Source organism: Hippocampus guttulatus, chromosome 15, assembly GCF_054856545.1.
Source record: "Hippocampus guttulatus isolate MCC_2025c chromosome 15, RoL_Hgut_1.0, whole genome shotgun sequence".
NCBI lineage: Eukaryota > Metazoa > Chordata > Actinopteri > Syngnathiformes > Syngnathidae > Hippocampus > Hippocampus guttulatus.
This window is the reverse complement of record NC_141275.1, coordinates 8994419-9007704: the sequence shown is the minus strand read 5'-3', so window position 1 is coordinate 9007704 and position 13286 is coordinate 8994419. Positions and strand designations below refer to the sequence as shown.

The 13286-nt window shown below is 45.2% G+C and overlaps 1 protein-coding gene across 2 annotated transcripts in view; it reads right to left on the bottom strand.

Annotated features, from left to right (window-relative positions):
- The window catches only part of LOC147193704 (cell adhesion molecule DSCAML1-like), a 44601-nt gene that overhangs the window by 16179 nt on the left and 15136 nt on the right, over positions 1-13286 (bottom strand). For both annotated transcript variants that reach the window (XM_086130535.1, XM_086130536.1), the window contains exons 4-10: positions 5632-5778; positions 4580-4858; positions 3420-3695; positions 3034-3330; positions 1747-2019; positions 251-535; positions 17-136 (exon numbers count right to left, since the gene is read on the bottom strand). In XM_086130535.1, the coding sequence (XP_085986661.1) occupies positions 17-136; positions 251-535; positions 1747-2019; positions 3034-3330; positions 3420-3695; positions 4580-4858; positions 5632-5778 (1677 nt within the window). The remainder of the gene's footprint in view (positions 1-16; positions 137-250; positions 536-1746; positions 2020-3033; positions 3331-3419; positions 3696-4579; positions 4859-5631; positions 5779-13286) is intronic.

Here is a 13286-nt window from a genome sequence, read left to right as displayed (position 1 = left end):
GTCGCAATTGCTTTACCTTTGGCATGTTTCCACATCACCTTTGGGGGCGGGTAACCCTCCACAGAGCAGTTGAGAACTCCGGCTTTGCCGTAGATGCAGTCCTGGTTGTTGGGCTGCACCACAAAGCGCGGTGGTACTGAGAAACACAAAGGTGCACTCAACTTATTTGAACTTAGTTTTGTGAAATGGCTGAGTCCCGAACTTATCAAAGCAATTTCAGCGATTTGGATCCGATGTATTCGTGCCTCACCGGTAACGATGAGCTGTCGCTCCCAGCTGACGGTGGCGGCAGCGTTGCTGGCAATGCAGGTGTAGTTTCCATTGTGTTTTAGTGTCACCTTGGAAATTTGGAGGGAGCTCATGAACTCTTTGGTCTCGATCGCAACGCCAGAGGTGGGCCCGGGCACGATGAGCTGGCCGTCTTTGTGCCAGGTGATACGTATGGGCATGTCCCCGGATGACACCACGCAGGCGATGTAGATGAGCTTCCCCACTGAGGTCGAGGGGATGTCGAAGGGTTGGATGAGAGGTGGCACTAGGGGAGGGAGAGAAGAACAGCTGAAAAATGACAGTGGGTAGATGCGAAAAGAGCGGCAGCTATGCTGAGAGAAGGTCATTGGCCAATGGGGCCCCCTTCTTTGCCCCCTTAATCCCCCCCCCCCCCCCCCTGCACCTCCAGCTCCTGTAGCCCCTAAGAGCTACTCTGGGTAGGATCCAATTGGCAGGAGGAAGTCATTCTGTTGCCATAGTAATGGAGGTTGGCGCGGTGGTACTACAGCTGAGACATCTGGGGGATTTAATCTAGGCTTCATTATTATTCATCTAATTAAATCAGACACACACAGGCGCATGCACACACCCTTAAACACCTCTGCAGCTGCCCAGCCACTGTCGTTTCCCCATTCTTTGACAAAATGAGTCAATAAGTGTACCCTAAAACAAGAAATATACCCAAACTATGGCGATGTGAACAAAGTGGCTCTTTTGTTTACAAGGGGGAATAATAGGGCACGGACCATTTTTTTGCAGACTGCATCCCTGGTCAACCAAAACGGCAACAAAACAAAATATACCAGCAGCTAAAATACTATCATCAAAATGATCTCACAGCTGAAAAAGCACTTCAGTCGTTGTTGCCCCCCCAGAGTTGGCAGGCTTCTATCCTATATGCTCCATAGACCAATTTAAAAAAAAAATCACATATATATAGTACTAGTCATGGACATTAGGCGGTTTGAATGGCGAAAAGCACTGTGCCTTGAAACAGAGTATTCAGGCAAGGAAGTCACTCACTCACTCACTCACTCACTCACTCAAAGACGGTACTAAGACATTCATGGGAAAGTTCATCCCTCATTAGGGTCGCAAGTGAGCTTGAGAGTATTCTTTCAACCAAAAGAATAGGTTAACTTTACCTAGACTGGTTGACAGCCAATTGCACGGCACCTAACTGAAAAGATAAACTAGCGCACATACAGCCACATTCACAACTACCGACAATTCAGTTGGAGTCTTCAATGAATCAAACATGAAAATGCCACACAGGGAGGCCGAATGGTCAGAACTGTAAGACGGATGTGCAAACAGCATGAGAATGTTTATTAATGAATCACTCCTCGGTGTTACAACGAAAAGATAATATCGGACAGCACAAACTGCAAGATGTGGTTTCTTATTGGTATAGATCGGAACGGCTGCCCTGTTCTGGGAACAGTAATGTACAAACCGAGCTCTGGATTCACTTACCTTTAACGGTAACATGCACGGTCTGGTTGATTGACACCTGGGGTTGGATCAGAACACTACAAAGGTAGGTGCCCTCATCGGCACCCTTTTGCACGTCCGTCAGCCGCAGGGTGCCATTGTCAAACAACACTTGGCGGTGATTATCGGGCAGCTGCATGCCGTCCTTCAGCCACTTAATGGAGTAGTAAGGGTACCCAATGACACGGCATGTTATGTACGTGTTCCTGCCTGCCACTGCCGTCATGTCCCGCATGGGTCTGATTCGGGGTGGACCTGGAGACACGGGGAAAAGAGGGAGGGGGCGGGGTGGGGTGGCGGGGCGGACACAGTGGTCGGAAAGACGGGCCGATGAGGTGAGGGAGGTCGTGGCAGAGAGATGGAGCAGCCATGGAAACAGAAGGTGAAGCGATAAAGGTCGATGGACAGAGTGATTGGGGTAAATTGAGAGATTACAGGGAGGTTAGTTTTGCTCCCTTTGCTAAAATTGAGTGAGGATATTCGTAGTTGTTTTTATTACCTTAACCCTACTTTGAGTGGAAATTAACCACAGTGGTACCTTGACTTACAAGTTTACTTCCTTCCATCACCGAGCTTGAAACTCATATATCAGATCCATTTTCCTTTTTGAATGCCATTAATCCATTCCAGCCCCTCACACGACCCCCCCCCCCCGCCCTCATAAAATGTTCTAAAGAAAAATACAACTGTATCTCAAGATTATTCTAGTTAACAAAAACTGAGGAAATAACTTGTGAAAACGCGAGTGTTTTAAAAAAAAAAACAACTACCCACAACAAAAACAACATCTGACATTTATAAAACTGACAACAATCAAAATTTCCTTTGTTTTTATCTTTGTCAATTAATTTCACACATTAGCATACATTAGTGGGAGTACCAACAACATCTGCACATAAAACAATAAGTACCAGTCTGTAATCTGTGTGTGTGAGCGTCTGGGTGTGAGTTGCGACCTACAGCAGCTCCTTGCAATGTCCTCATTTCATGTATGTTTGACTGTTTGTCACCTTAAATAAATGACTGCATCTGTATTTTTTCCCAAGCTACCAATTAAAATTTTGGCTTGCAGCACAAAGTGAAAAAAATAAATAAGCCAATTGGCGATGCGATGACTCGTCACATGAAAAAGCCGAAATCGGGCCACCCGTAAGTCAAGGTATCAGTGTATTTACATATCGCTAGAACTGAGACATCTATCACAAGCTGAACTGTTGTGGTATAGAATGGGGTGTTAGAGTGCATTTATATTGAAAAGCAGACAGGCACCTCTTACGTTTATGCGCGCTTGGTACTCGGCGCTGCCGGCCGAGTTGCGTGCGACGCAACGATAAACTCCCCCGTCCCGGATGAGCGGGTTGCTGACGTTGACGTGGGACACGGTCAGGCCGTCGGACTGGGTGTACTGGCTGGTCTTGTAGGTGGAGTCTCGCACCACGGGTTCGTCGTCGAGCGTCCAGGTGATGGAAGGCGGCGGCGCTCCTTTGGCCTCACACACGAGGGAGAAAGGCTCGCCGGGGTTCACCACCTTCTCGCTGAAGGATGTCACGATACGAGGGGTACCGTCTGGTAACAAAAAGGGGCAAAGGTGAATCACTTTTGAACATCTCTCATTTGCACAGAATCGGAACTTGTTGGGGTCTCTTGCGACATACCCTCGAGCAGAATGATGGAGAAGTCCTGAGATGTGTGGCCCTTGCGTGAAGCAAAGCACTGGTAGGCCCCAGAGTGGAACTTTTGCGCTGCGGTGATCTGCAGGGTGTCATTGTGTTGACCCTGGATGGAGATGTGCTGGTCGGGGAAGATGGGTTCCGTGTTTCGGTACCAGTTGATGGTGTATTCCGGAGAACCTTCCACAGTGCAGGTGAAGAAGAGTGTACTGCTAATTCCCGTTTTCAGGTTCTTGGGCGATAAGGTCACTCGAAGTGGATCTGAAAGAAAGACGTACGTACCGCAAATGAAAACGCTTCACGTAGAAATCACCGGGTAATTGATTTTGAGGCCTAATCTACCAAAAAAAATGATTGTGGAACCAATTCTCTTATCACGTCGTGACATGTAGATTTCTGATCACAGAGTATATTTCCATTCACAACGGAGGGTTCGAAAAGGAGCGAGGGCGCAATCAGCGGCGCCGACTCAATCAGTCGGACGAACTCATTAAAAAGCAGCTGGAGATATCGCTTCACATCTACGTCCGCTTATGTGTGCGCGCGCAAAATGTCAGTGAGCAATAAGGCAGCTGGTGGTGTGTGCTGGGGGGCATTGCTGTGCCTTCCAAGTACCCCCCCCCTTCCCCACCCCATCCTGTCAAAGTCACAGAGTGTGCTGCCATGATGTGCCCAGTGGCAAAGTTGAACGCTTCCCCATTCTCTGCCCGTCTCGTCTTTGTTTAGTAGTATGCGTATACATTTTTTTTTTACCTCGCAGTTCGAAACTATTATTAAGATGTTAACTTTGTTTGTAATGTCATTCAGGCCCTGGCTGTGCTGGGACATCTGCTCATCTTGTCGACGACCCCCTGGTCTCGACCACCATTTTCCTCACCCTCCTCCTCAGTGATGCTGAGTCGTGTTGGCAGCTGTGTTATGGCTTCAGTCGGAGGAAATTACATCCCCGTCGCCCACTCTGCGACCTGACATGTTGGGGCATCATATACAGTAGCTCGCACGGTGTTTGTTACAGACACTCGCGCAATACGAGTGCCTGAAACCAAAAAAAGGAGAGGAGTGTGTGAATGTGATTGTCTGCCAGCTGGAGGAGAGAGAGCGCGGTAGTCTGTCAGTTTGTGTGTGCGTGTGTGGTGCTCACACACCTATTATGTGAAGCTGTCCAGACACTTCCTTCGAGCCAAAGCTGTTGGTGACTTCGCATGCATAGTTGCCGCTGTCTTCCTGTCGCAGATCACTGATGGTCAGCCCCGTCAAACGCCGTGTCCAGCGGGCGTCCGAGGGCAGCGGTCGGCCATCTTTTAGCCAACGCACAGTCGGGCTGGGGTAACCTCCTGCTATGCAGGGGAGCTCGATACTCTGGCCTGCATACACCTCCCCTGATTGGAAACTGTCCAGGATTGTGGGTGAGGACTCATTGGGGTCTGGAGGGTCGAGATCAAAAGATGAGATCGATTTGGAGTCAACCAGTAATGCATGCCCAAGATCAAAATATCAAAATAAAACATAAATTGTGATTTGTGTTGTGTGTGTCAGGAATTGCGGTACAGCAGACAGTGATTATCCCCTAATTTTGAGGTGCCAAACTTGTTTTCATTTTGAGCCACATTGTCGTTCTGGTGGCCCTCAGGGGGCACCACATACATTTTTAACTGGTAGTTTGTGTGTAACGATGGGCCAAAAATCAGGGTTTGGAACACAACTTGGCTTTCAGGTCATGTTTCCGTTTACGTGTCATAATCTAAGTTGATCTATTGTGAACATATGTGACACTCTTTTCAAAATAGAACAACAGCTTAAATCTTTTCTGTTTAAGAAAGTGAAGCGTCAATCGATTGTCTTCTTTTTAGGAAATGAATGCAGCGAAATGTAACAGTTGGAGCCCAGTGAATTGTTGGCATTTGCTTTTACTGGATAGCACGATCATGAACGTGGCTGTTAAAATGCCACAAGACTCGGCTTGTGGTTAGATTACGAGGCAGTTGCGTTTCTTGTCCCATCATATCACATAATTGTGCCTGTGTTTAATCTTTTTTTTTTTGGGTTAGTTTTGAATAAGCGTGGAACGCTTTCCTTGTGCCTCACTCACTGTGGGGCTGGATGTGGCCCTCGGGCCTTCACTTTGATACCAACGCCCTAAGAAGATTTAGACAGAAAACCGGAAGACAATCTCGCTCTCTCTATCTCTCTCTCTCACCCATTACAGAGAGCCTGGCTCCATTGCTTTGGCGCGTCTCCCCGCTGTATTTATGCCTGGTAATGCACCGGTAGGTGGAGAGGGCATCCTCCTTCTGAACATCTGAGATGTATAGAGCGCCAAAGGAGGTCAGCAAGAACCTGTTCCCTGGAAGTAAAAGGGTAAAGAACTTAAATTCCTGAGGAAAAAAAAAAGGACTTGGTAATTAACAAACATGCCATTGCCAAACCGTCCTATTCATTTTGTTGACTTGGAGCCACGTCTCTTCGTTTCGACCCGAGCTACAGACCAACAGCTTAACTGCCTGCATTTGGGCATTTCGCAGCAATTGTGTTTTCTCAACAAGTGCCATGTTTATTGGGGTAGAGCAAATGACTGCGCCCCAATCATTTACGACATGTTTGCAATCGATATTTAGTATGACCCCCGTGAGCAGACGCAGGCTGCAATTTCACTGCCGCCTTTGTTTGGCCCCCTGCAAAGAAGTCTTACGGGATAATGACTGCTTTAAGAGCGCTACTCTCGCAGCAGTGACAAGTGGCTTGTCAAAACGCTCCGACGCAAGGCAGAGCGACGGCCAGATCAGCGGGATGTGTCAAAAGCACAATTTCCGGCTTTTGCGGCACACTGAATTCATCCCGTTGCGCGGATTCAATCACATGATTTCCCTTAGTGACACTGTCCATCTCGCACGAGTGGCTTGTGTAAAAAATCCATCTATTTTACAGTCGGTTCTCATTAGGCGACTCCCTCATTTCGTCTGTCGCCGTGACGCAGCCTCCTCCTCGCAGTCTCCGAACAGAGTGGCAGACAGAGTAAAATATTAATTACTAAATCACTGCGCCCCCTTAGCTTTTATTCATGCTTACTTGACGAGCGAACAAGAAACAGAGCCAATGTCCACACACATTGCAAGTACAAGTACAGAGTTCACTTCCTATATCACGGTTCATTATTTATGGCCCCGCTGCCACACCAATTTTCAAGTCATCGTTTCTTAAATGATTTTATTTTATTTTTTACAGTATACAGGCGAGTTCAAATTTGGGGTTGCTCGCCATTGGTGTAGCACCATGTTGTTCTGCAACATGTGGGGCAGCATACTGGAATGAATGCAGCGTAATTAAGAGGGAGACGGGGATGCCTCACCGTGTTTTGCTGTTTTAATATTGTTTGTTCCCATCAAGCGGAGAGAATATATGCCTACGAGTCGGGTTACTGCTGTGGGTATGACAAAGTAGCAGTTGTTAGAAGGAACAATAAAGAATCGACGTTGGTTTCCGGTACCCCATCTGCAGCAGTTTACATTACAGGTTATTATTATTAAGCTCGCAGACTTTTGTTAGATTGAATGACATAATTCGGTTGAACATTTCAGGGCTTAAATCATCAATCTTCAATTGCCTGTGGAAGCGAGAGCACGACAACAGGGACGAACTATTTTTAAAAAGTCAACCGGGAATATAAAAGCAACCAATTTTAACTGTTTTTTTTTTTAAATGGGCTCTCTCAAATTCATGGATTTTCACCTATCGCAGGTAGGTCAGGAATACATCCTCCGCAATAAACCGTAGTCTGACCTGCGTAGGAGTTGACGTCTGCTAATATAGAACACACACACACGCCAAGTTCGCATACGGTCATTAAAAATGGACCCAAAAGTCTTTCCTTTTAAATGTGGTCAAGCAAACTACATGGGCAAATACGTTTTGTTCCACCACAAAAAAAAAATTGAAATGTTAAAGTCATGTCTGTAAGGTTTAATGAGAACACATTTTCATGAAATCGAAGCTGGATTGTTTTGCTTTTCATCATAAGAATTCAGTCACGAACATGGCAAAAAGGTAGCAAGTGTATATATAACGCAGTGCTATTAAGCGTTGTTTTGGTTTACCGCAGATAGTTTTATTCAACAGAAATGGCTCCATAAAAAGTCCGTTCATCCAGAAAGAGGCCGCGTAGCCTCCAGGAGAGCTGACATTGTCGGAATTTTGCATGAGGTCCATTTGAGCCTCAATATAACCCATTAGTGGAAAGAAAGAATTTCCAAGGGGGGGGGGGGGGATACTGAATGAAGTTTCTTGAAAGCGAAAATAGTATAGAATCTTTTATGGTGAATTAATTGCTTACATTCGTTTGAGTGTGATAAACATTTTCCGACCTAATTAAAAATCTCACAAGCCATACAGTTGACAATTTTCGTTCTACTGATTTAAACCCAACTTCCAAAATAAAAAGGGGTCAGAAATGAACTTCAGTAGTCAATCCCCAACTGTATTTTGCCAAATTATACCATTACCTCAATAAACCGCTATTGTGCCATAAAAGTTCTCGTGTTCAGTTTTCTAATATGACAACACGCCCACGTCCTCATAGACAGAACGTCCGCTGAGACAAATAATAGTGAGGACCGTACAGATGAAATTATGAATGTGCACGAGAGGAAAAAAAAACAAAACAACACAGTCTAAAAATAGGATGCATACAGTAGGCCATTTTGGTCCAAGACCGTGTGTGTGTCTGCATATGCTGAATGTGAGCACAAGCGGCTTAGCGGCAGCCACATTTGTGCACATGCAAATGAAGGCGTCGGCGCAAAGATAACGAGGCCCATATTTCCACCTCCTCAGTGGGCCCATTATTTATTGATGCTCTGCATCTTTCCTCCACATACACACACACACACTCCTTCGCACGTTCCTCATCCTGTCCCTGTTGCTAGGGTCTTCTCCCCGCCATCCTCATTCTGTTTTAGTGTCCTTTCAGCAGCTCTTAACAATTACCCGGAGCATGTCAGAAGTTCTTTCACCCTCCAGATGAAGATATGATTGACTCCCATTCATCTTTTGCCTTGATGCGCTTTACTTGTGTGAAGAAAACATTTCCCCGATGTGAGAATGATGCTTTTTTTTTTTAGCTCCAAGTGTCTTACTCAACGCCGATGCAGACAAAGGCAGTGAAGCTTTTCTTCTTGAAGTTTCCCCACTTAAGCAACAAATGACTTTTAATTCGCCAATCTTTATCCGTTGTCCTAACATTACCAGAGCAAAGACATGTTTTTTTTTAATTCAAAAATGACCCCAACAGTCTATGTATAGCTGCAAGAAAAAGTACACGGGGGGGGAAAAAAACTGTAGATTTTACAAAATATCATCATCCGAATGCAGATGCATTATTTGTTTTCAGTAGATGTACAGTCTATTTTATTGGAATTAGTTGGATTTCGACATAAATTTGCCACAAAAAGTGATCTGACGTTTATTTCACAGCAACATAGTGCTAAAACAGTTTTATTTCACCAACACCACGCAAACAATTTGCCTATACATTTCCACGTTTTTATTGCACAGAACATGTAAACGTCCCAATAAGGAGTGGAAAAAACTGTATGTGGAACTTTGGATTTTATGATCTTACCTGAACATGAATTTTCCAATATATGATAAATACTGAAATCATTTCTTTTCCTTTTATGTTCCTTGATTTTTTTGAACAGTTTTTTTTCACCATGAATTATAAAAGAAAGGTAAGTAAATGCATGTTTATGGAACACCAACAAATTCCAGCATTCGCACGGATCCACAGTGGACAAAACATAACAGTGGTTTGTTTCCACTTCCAATTGGTTGAAAAACACGACGATTCGTCTGAGTTTGACGTTAGAAAACTGCATTCTGTCGCAGAGAACAACCCAAAAGAAGGTGAGACTAGACGGGAGGAGGAAGGGATCAAAGAGGCGGGACTGTCATGGGAAGAAGCGGTGGGGGGGGGGACAAAAAAATTGGCATATTCTGGAGATACTCTCTGTGGTGCTGGAATAAACTCACGCGCACAAAGCCATCAGCAACCGGGCTTAAAAATAGGACAAATCGTGTTTCTCAGTCAGAACAAAAACACCATGCTGTAAATTGAGCACCATGTAGTCGGTGAGCAGTTGTGGAAGTTGTAGGTGGAGCAGCTCCATTGGAAGAAAAATGGAAAGGGAAGAACGGCAAAGAGAAAGAGCAATGAGGAACAGCCCGTGTCTCTAAGCTCTCATCCTTTCAAACCTTATGCAAAAAAACAAAAACCAAAAGAAAGTGTGTGTGTGGGGGGGGGGGGGGGTTGCATCTGTATTCAAAGTGCACACTCACTCCAGTGTAACACCGCACCCCTCTCTCTGCTGCGTGTAGATTAAAAGCACGAGTAGAAGCAGGTGTCGGGCAATTAAATATATACACTTGTCTGGCTTTTATACCGTTGCACACTAAACGTGCATGAATGCCGTCCTCTCAACTCCTTCAATTGACATTCAAAGCAGGCCCGACTAATGTACGGCGAGGAATCGGGCCTTGGGAGCCCCCCACCACCCACCCCCGATTGCATCTCCTCCATAAAAGAGACTTTGTTCAGGCGACCGAGCTGCTCAGACGGGGCAGAAGTCACGCTGCCAGTTAAGGCCACGCCGCATGAGCAATATCGGTCTTTTCGCTCTCGCGTCCTCGCTGTTCATTTTCTGGAAGATGCGGCAGGCTGGATGGGGTGGGGGGTGAAGCGGCAGCCGCAGCTCTGTCGTGTTTTCATTATAAAGCCACGCTTCACTGTCTAATCCAAACTGCTGTGCCCTTTCCTTCGCAATTCTGACTGCTTACCTCATCTTTCAATCATGCCCTCTCTTTGCCACGACCAATGCCGGACAGTCGCGTGCGCAGACATGACAAGAGGACACAAAGGTGAAGAGGAAGAATGGTGGTCGAGGAGAGGAGGGGCGGACCAGACAGATTAAAAGTCCCGTTTCCATTGCGAAGGGACCACGTCTCTTCTGCTCCACTGACTGCTCTGTCCCAAATTGCCCTTGTGTGACTTTAAACAGTAAATACTGGGGGAGGGGGTGGGGATGGGTGGATTGCGTGTGTGATGCCGAACGGACAGCGGGGACCCTCGTAAAAAGTCTTCTTCTGCAAAGGATGTCGTTTCCATAGATACAACTCCACACTGCGGAGCCATGCTCCTCTTCCATGAATGCATCGTGAGCAGACAAGGCTGATGGCGCTGCGTTAAACTAAATGGTCCGTCCCAGAGAGAGGGAGCGGGCCGTAGACGAGGCATCAGTAGAAGCATCAGAGGAAAACGAGGGACGGAGGCTGCGAGGTGAAGAGAGCCACGTGGAGAGAAAAAAAAAAGGAGAAATAGGACTCCATTATTCATGATTTGCGTTTCATGTGCTTGGTGACATCTGGGACAGCAGTGATAATGAGGGTCCCGGGAGAGGAAAACCACATACACACACACACAGATCCCAATTCACCGCACTTTGTAGAAATATGCTAACCTCGCCTCACCTCCCCGCCACTGGATACACCACTGACTCCAAACTGAACTTGAGAGTGTTAATCTCAAATAAAAGTTTCAAAAAATAATAAATCAGCTAGAGGACGATTATTGGCCCCTACCAAGTTGTTTTGGCCCACAGTTGAATATGTAGTGTAGGTGTGTGTGTGTGTGTGTGTGTGTGTGGTGCACTTCAGCTTAGCCCATGGCCTGAGGCCGTGCGGTGCATTAGCAGCACTGAGTGAGTTGCCTTCTCCCCCCACCTTCCCTCCACCACACCATTAGAGCGCTGGTGGCAGAGGAGTGTTACTGCCCAGCATTGGGGGGGGGGGGGGAGCGAGAGAGATGAGGCTTAACTCGCAACACACACACACATTGCCAAACACACACGTGCAACGACAGCCACGCGCGCAGGCAGAGAGATTGTCCGTGTTTACCAGAGAGGATCGTTGAAATCCCAAGCAGCAAAGTAAACAAATAGCCCAACGTTGACATTGTTTTATGTGAACGTGACCTTGAGCTCAAATGTCCCAACATGAACGTGACATTTTACAAGTGTGCTGGAAATGTTCCTGTTCCAACACGACCCCAGTACGCAATAAAGACTTGCTTGGATGTGCTCGGTGGGAAAGAACTTCACGTGGACCCCATCAAACACTTTCAGAATGAGCAAGAACCGAGCTTGTGAGCCACACCCTGTCAGTGACCTCACAAAATATGACCCCATCACCCCAAAAAAAAACACTACACACACACACTCCAAATTAATGTATTCTCTACTGTCTATCATTTTCTTAAGATGTTTTTCTTGATTTTGCGACAGCCAATCTTACCTCTATATCAATACATATTAATTAATCGTCACATCGCATTTCTATGTATGGATTTAGTGAAATATTTGCAAAAAGAAATTAAACAATCACTCATACTAGGTTGTTTTTGGGATGAAGTTTCTGATATGGAGATTCAGAGTAATAATTTGTTTTCACCATTTTCGAACGGACCTTGCCTCAGTATACAACGAATCCAGAGCACCAACAAAGCAACCCATCGGACAGTTTTTGTCTTTTTTGAGCTTCCCACCCAGAATGAGTTCAATGAGTGTCTCGAGTGTAGATGTGGCATCTGTGTGCGTGTGTGTGTGTGTGTGTGTGTGTGGTCAGCAAACAGTGAGTCGGATCAATAGGTCTGATTGCCAGGTCATGTAGGAACATGACACTGGGAGGGCCACCGGGGATCCCATTTTGATTCTTGATTATGTCTCCTTGCGACCCCTCTACGCTCACCGTAAAAGACGGAGCGCATTCAGCCGAGAGTGACAAATATAACAATTGTTTTGTATTACTTAACTGACTTTTTTTTTATCAACAGGTGCACATTCAGAAAAATGAAGGGGGTCATTGTCTCATCTTAATGACAATCACTTCTTGCGACGAGACTTTGTCACTAAGCCATGTGACAGCCCACGATTTGGCATCAACTATAAGATACAATGAAAAGGATAAAAGCAGCTTCAAACTCTTAACGTCGAATGAATTTTGAGTCTTCATCTCTGCTGAGGTGACATCAAGTCAAACCAAGTTACATGTGGAGATGTTATGAAAGGTTTAGTGGGGCTTAAAAGGAAAAAGACTCTTGCTCGTAAGAGAGAAAAATGTGGCCCAACAAACATTTTAACAAGACTTTCGTTTCGGACAATTTTTTGGCAAACTTGCTGAAATCTCCCCGGCACTAATCCGTCTTTCAACAAAGAGGAAGAGCTGGAGGAAAAGGGTTAAAACCTCGAATGAAATCCCATTTCTTAACCCAATCCAAGCGAGATCACTTATTTAACACGAAGCCTTGGGACACGCTTCCCTTCTTTCACTCTGTGTTAGTCACTCACAATACTTAAGTTATGTTCCTGCACATTTTTACATATATACAGTATATATATATATATATATATATATATGTATATATATATATATATATTTTTTTAATCAGCCGTGAAAAGGAAATAGAGATTAACTTTTTGTACTGCATGGTAAAATCGGATGCCTTTATTGGTCAGACTTCAAAAAACAAAATGAAAAATGAAAACCTGATGTGTGAAGTAAAAAGACTTTTTAAAAATATATATAATTAGCCTCAAAATACGTTTACATCGAGTCATCTCTGATTAAAATTTACTGTTGGCCAGCATAATCGATTCTGAAAATAGTCAACAGCTTCCACCATACATCATAGCCTGTGGGTTTCATCAGTCAACTTTAAGACAGCGGATTAGTTGTGAAAGTAAAAGATTTAAAAAGAACAAAAACATGCAAAAACTGCCATTTATCTTTTTGCTCCTAAATCTGTAA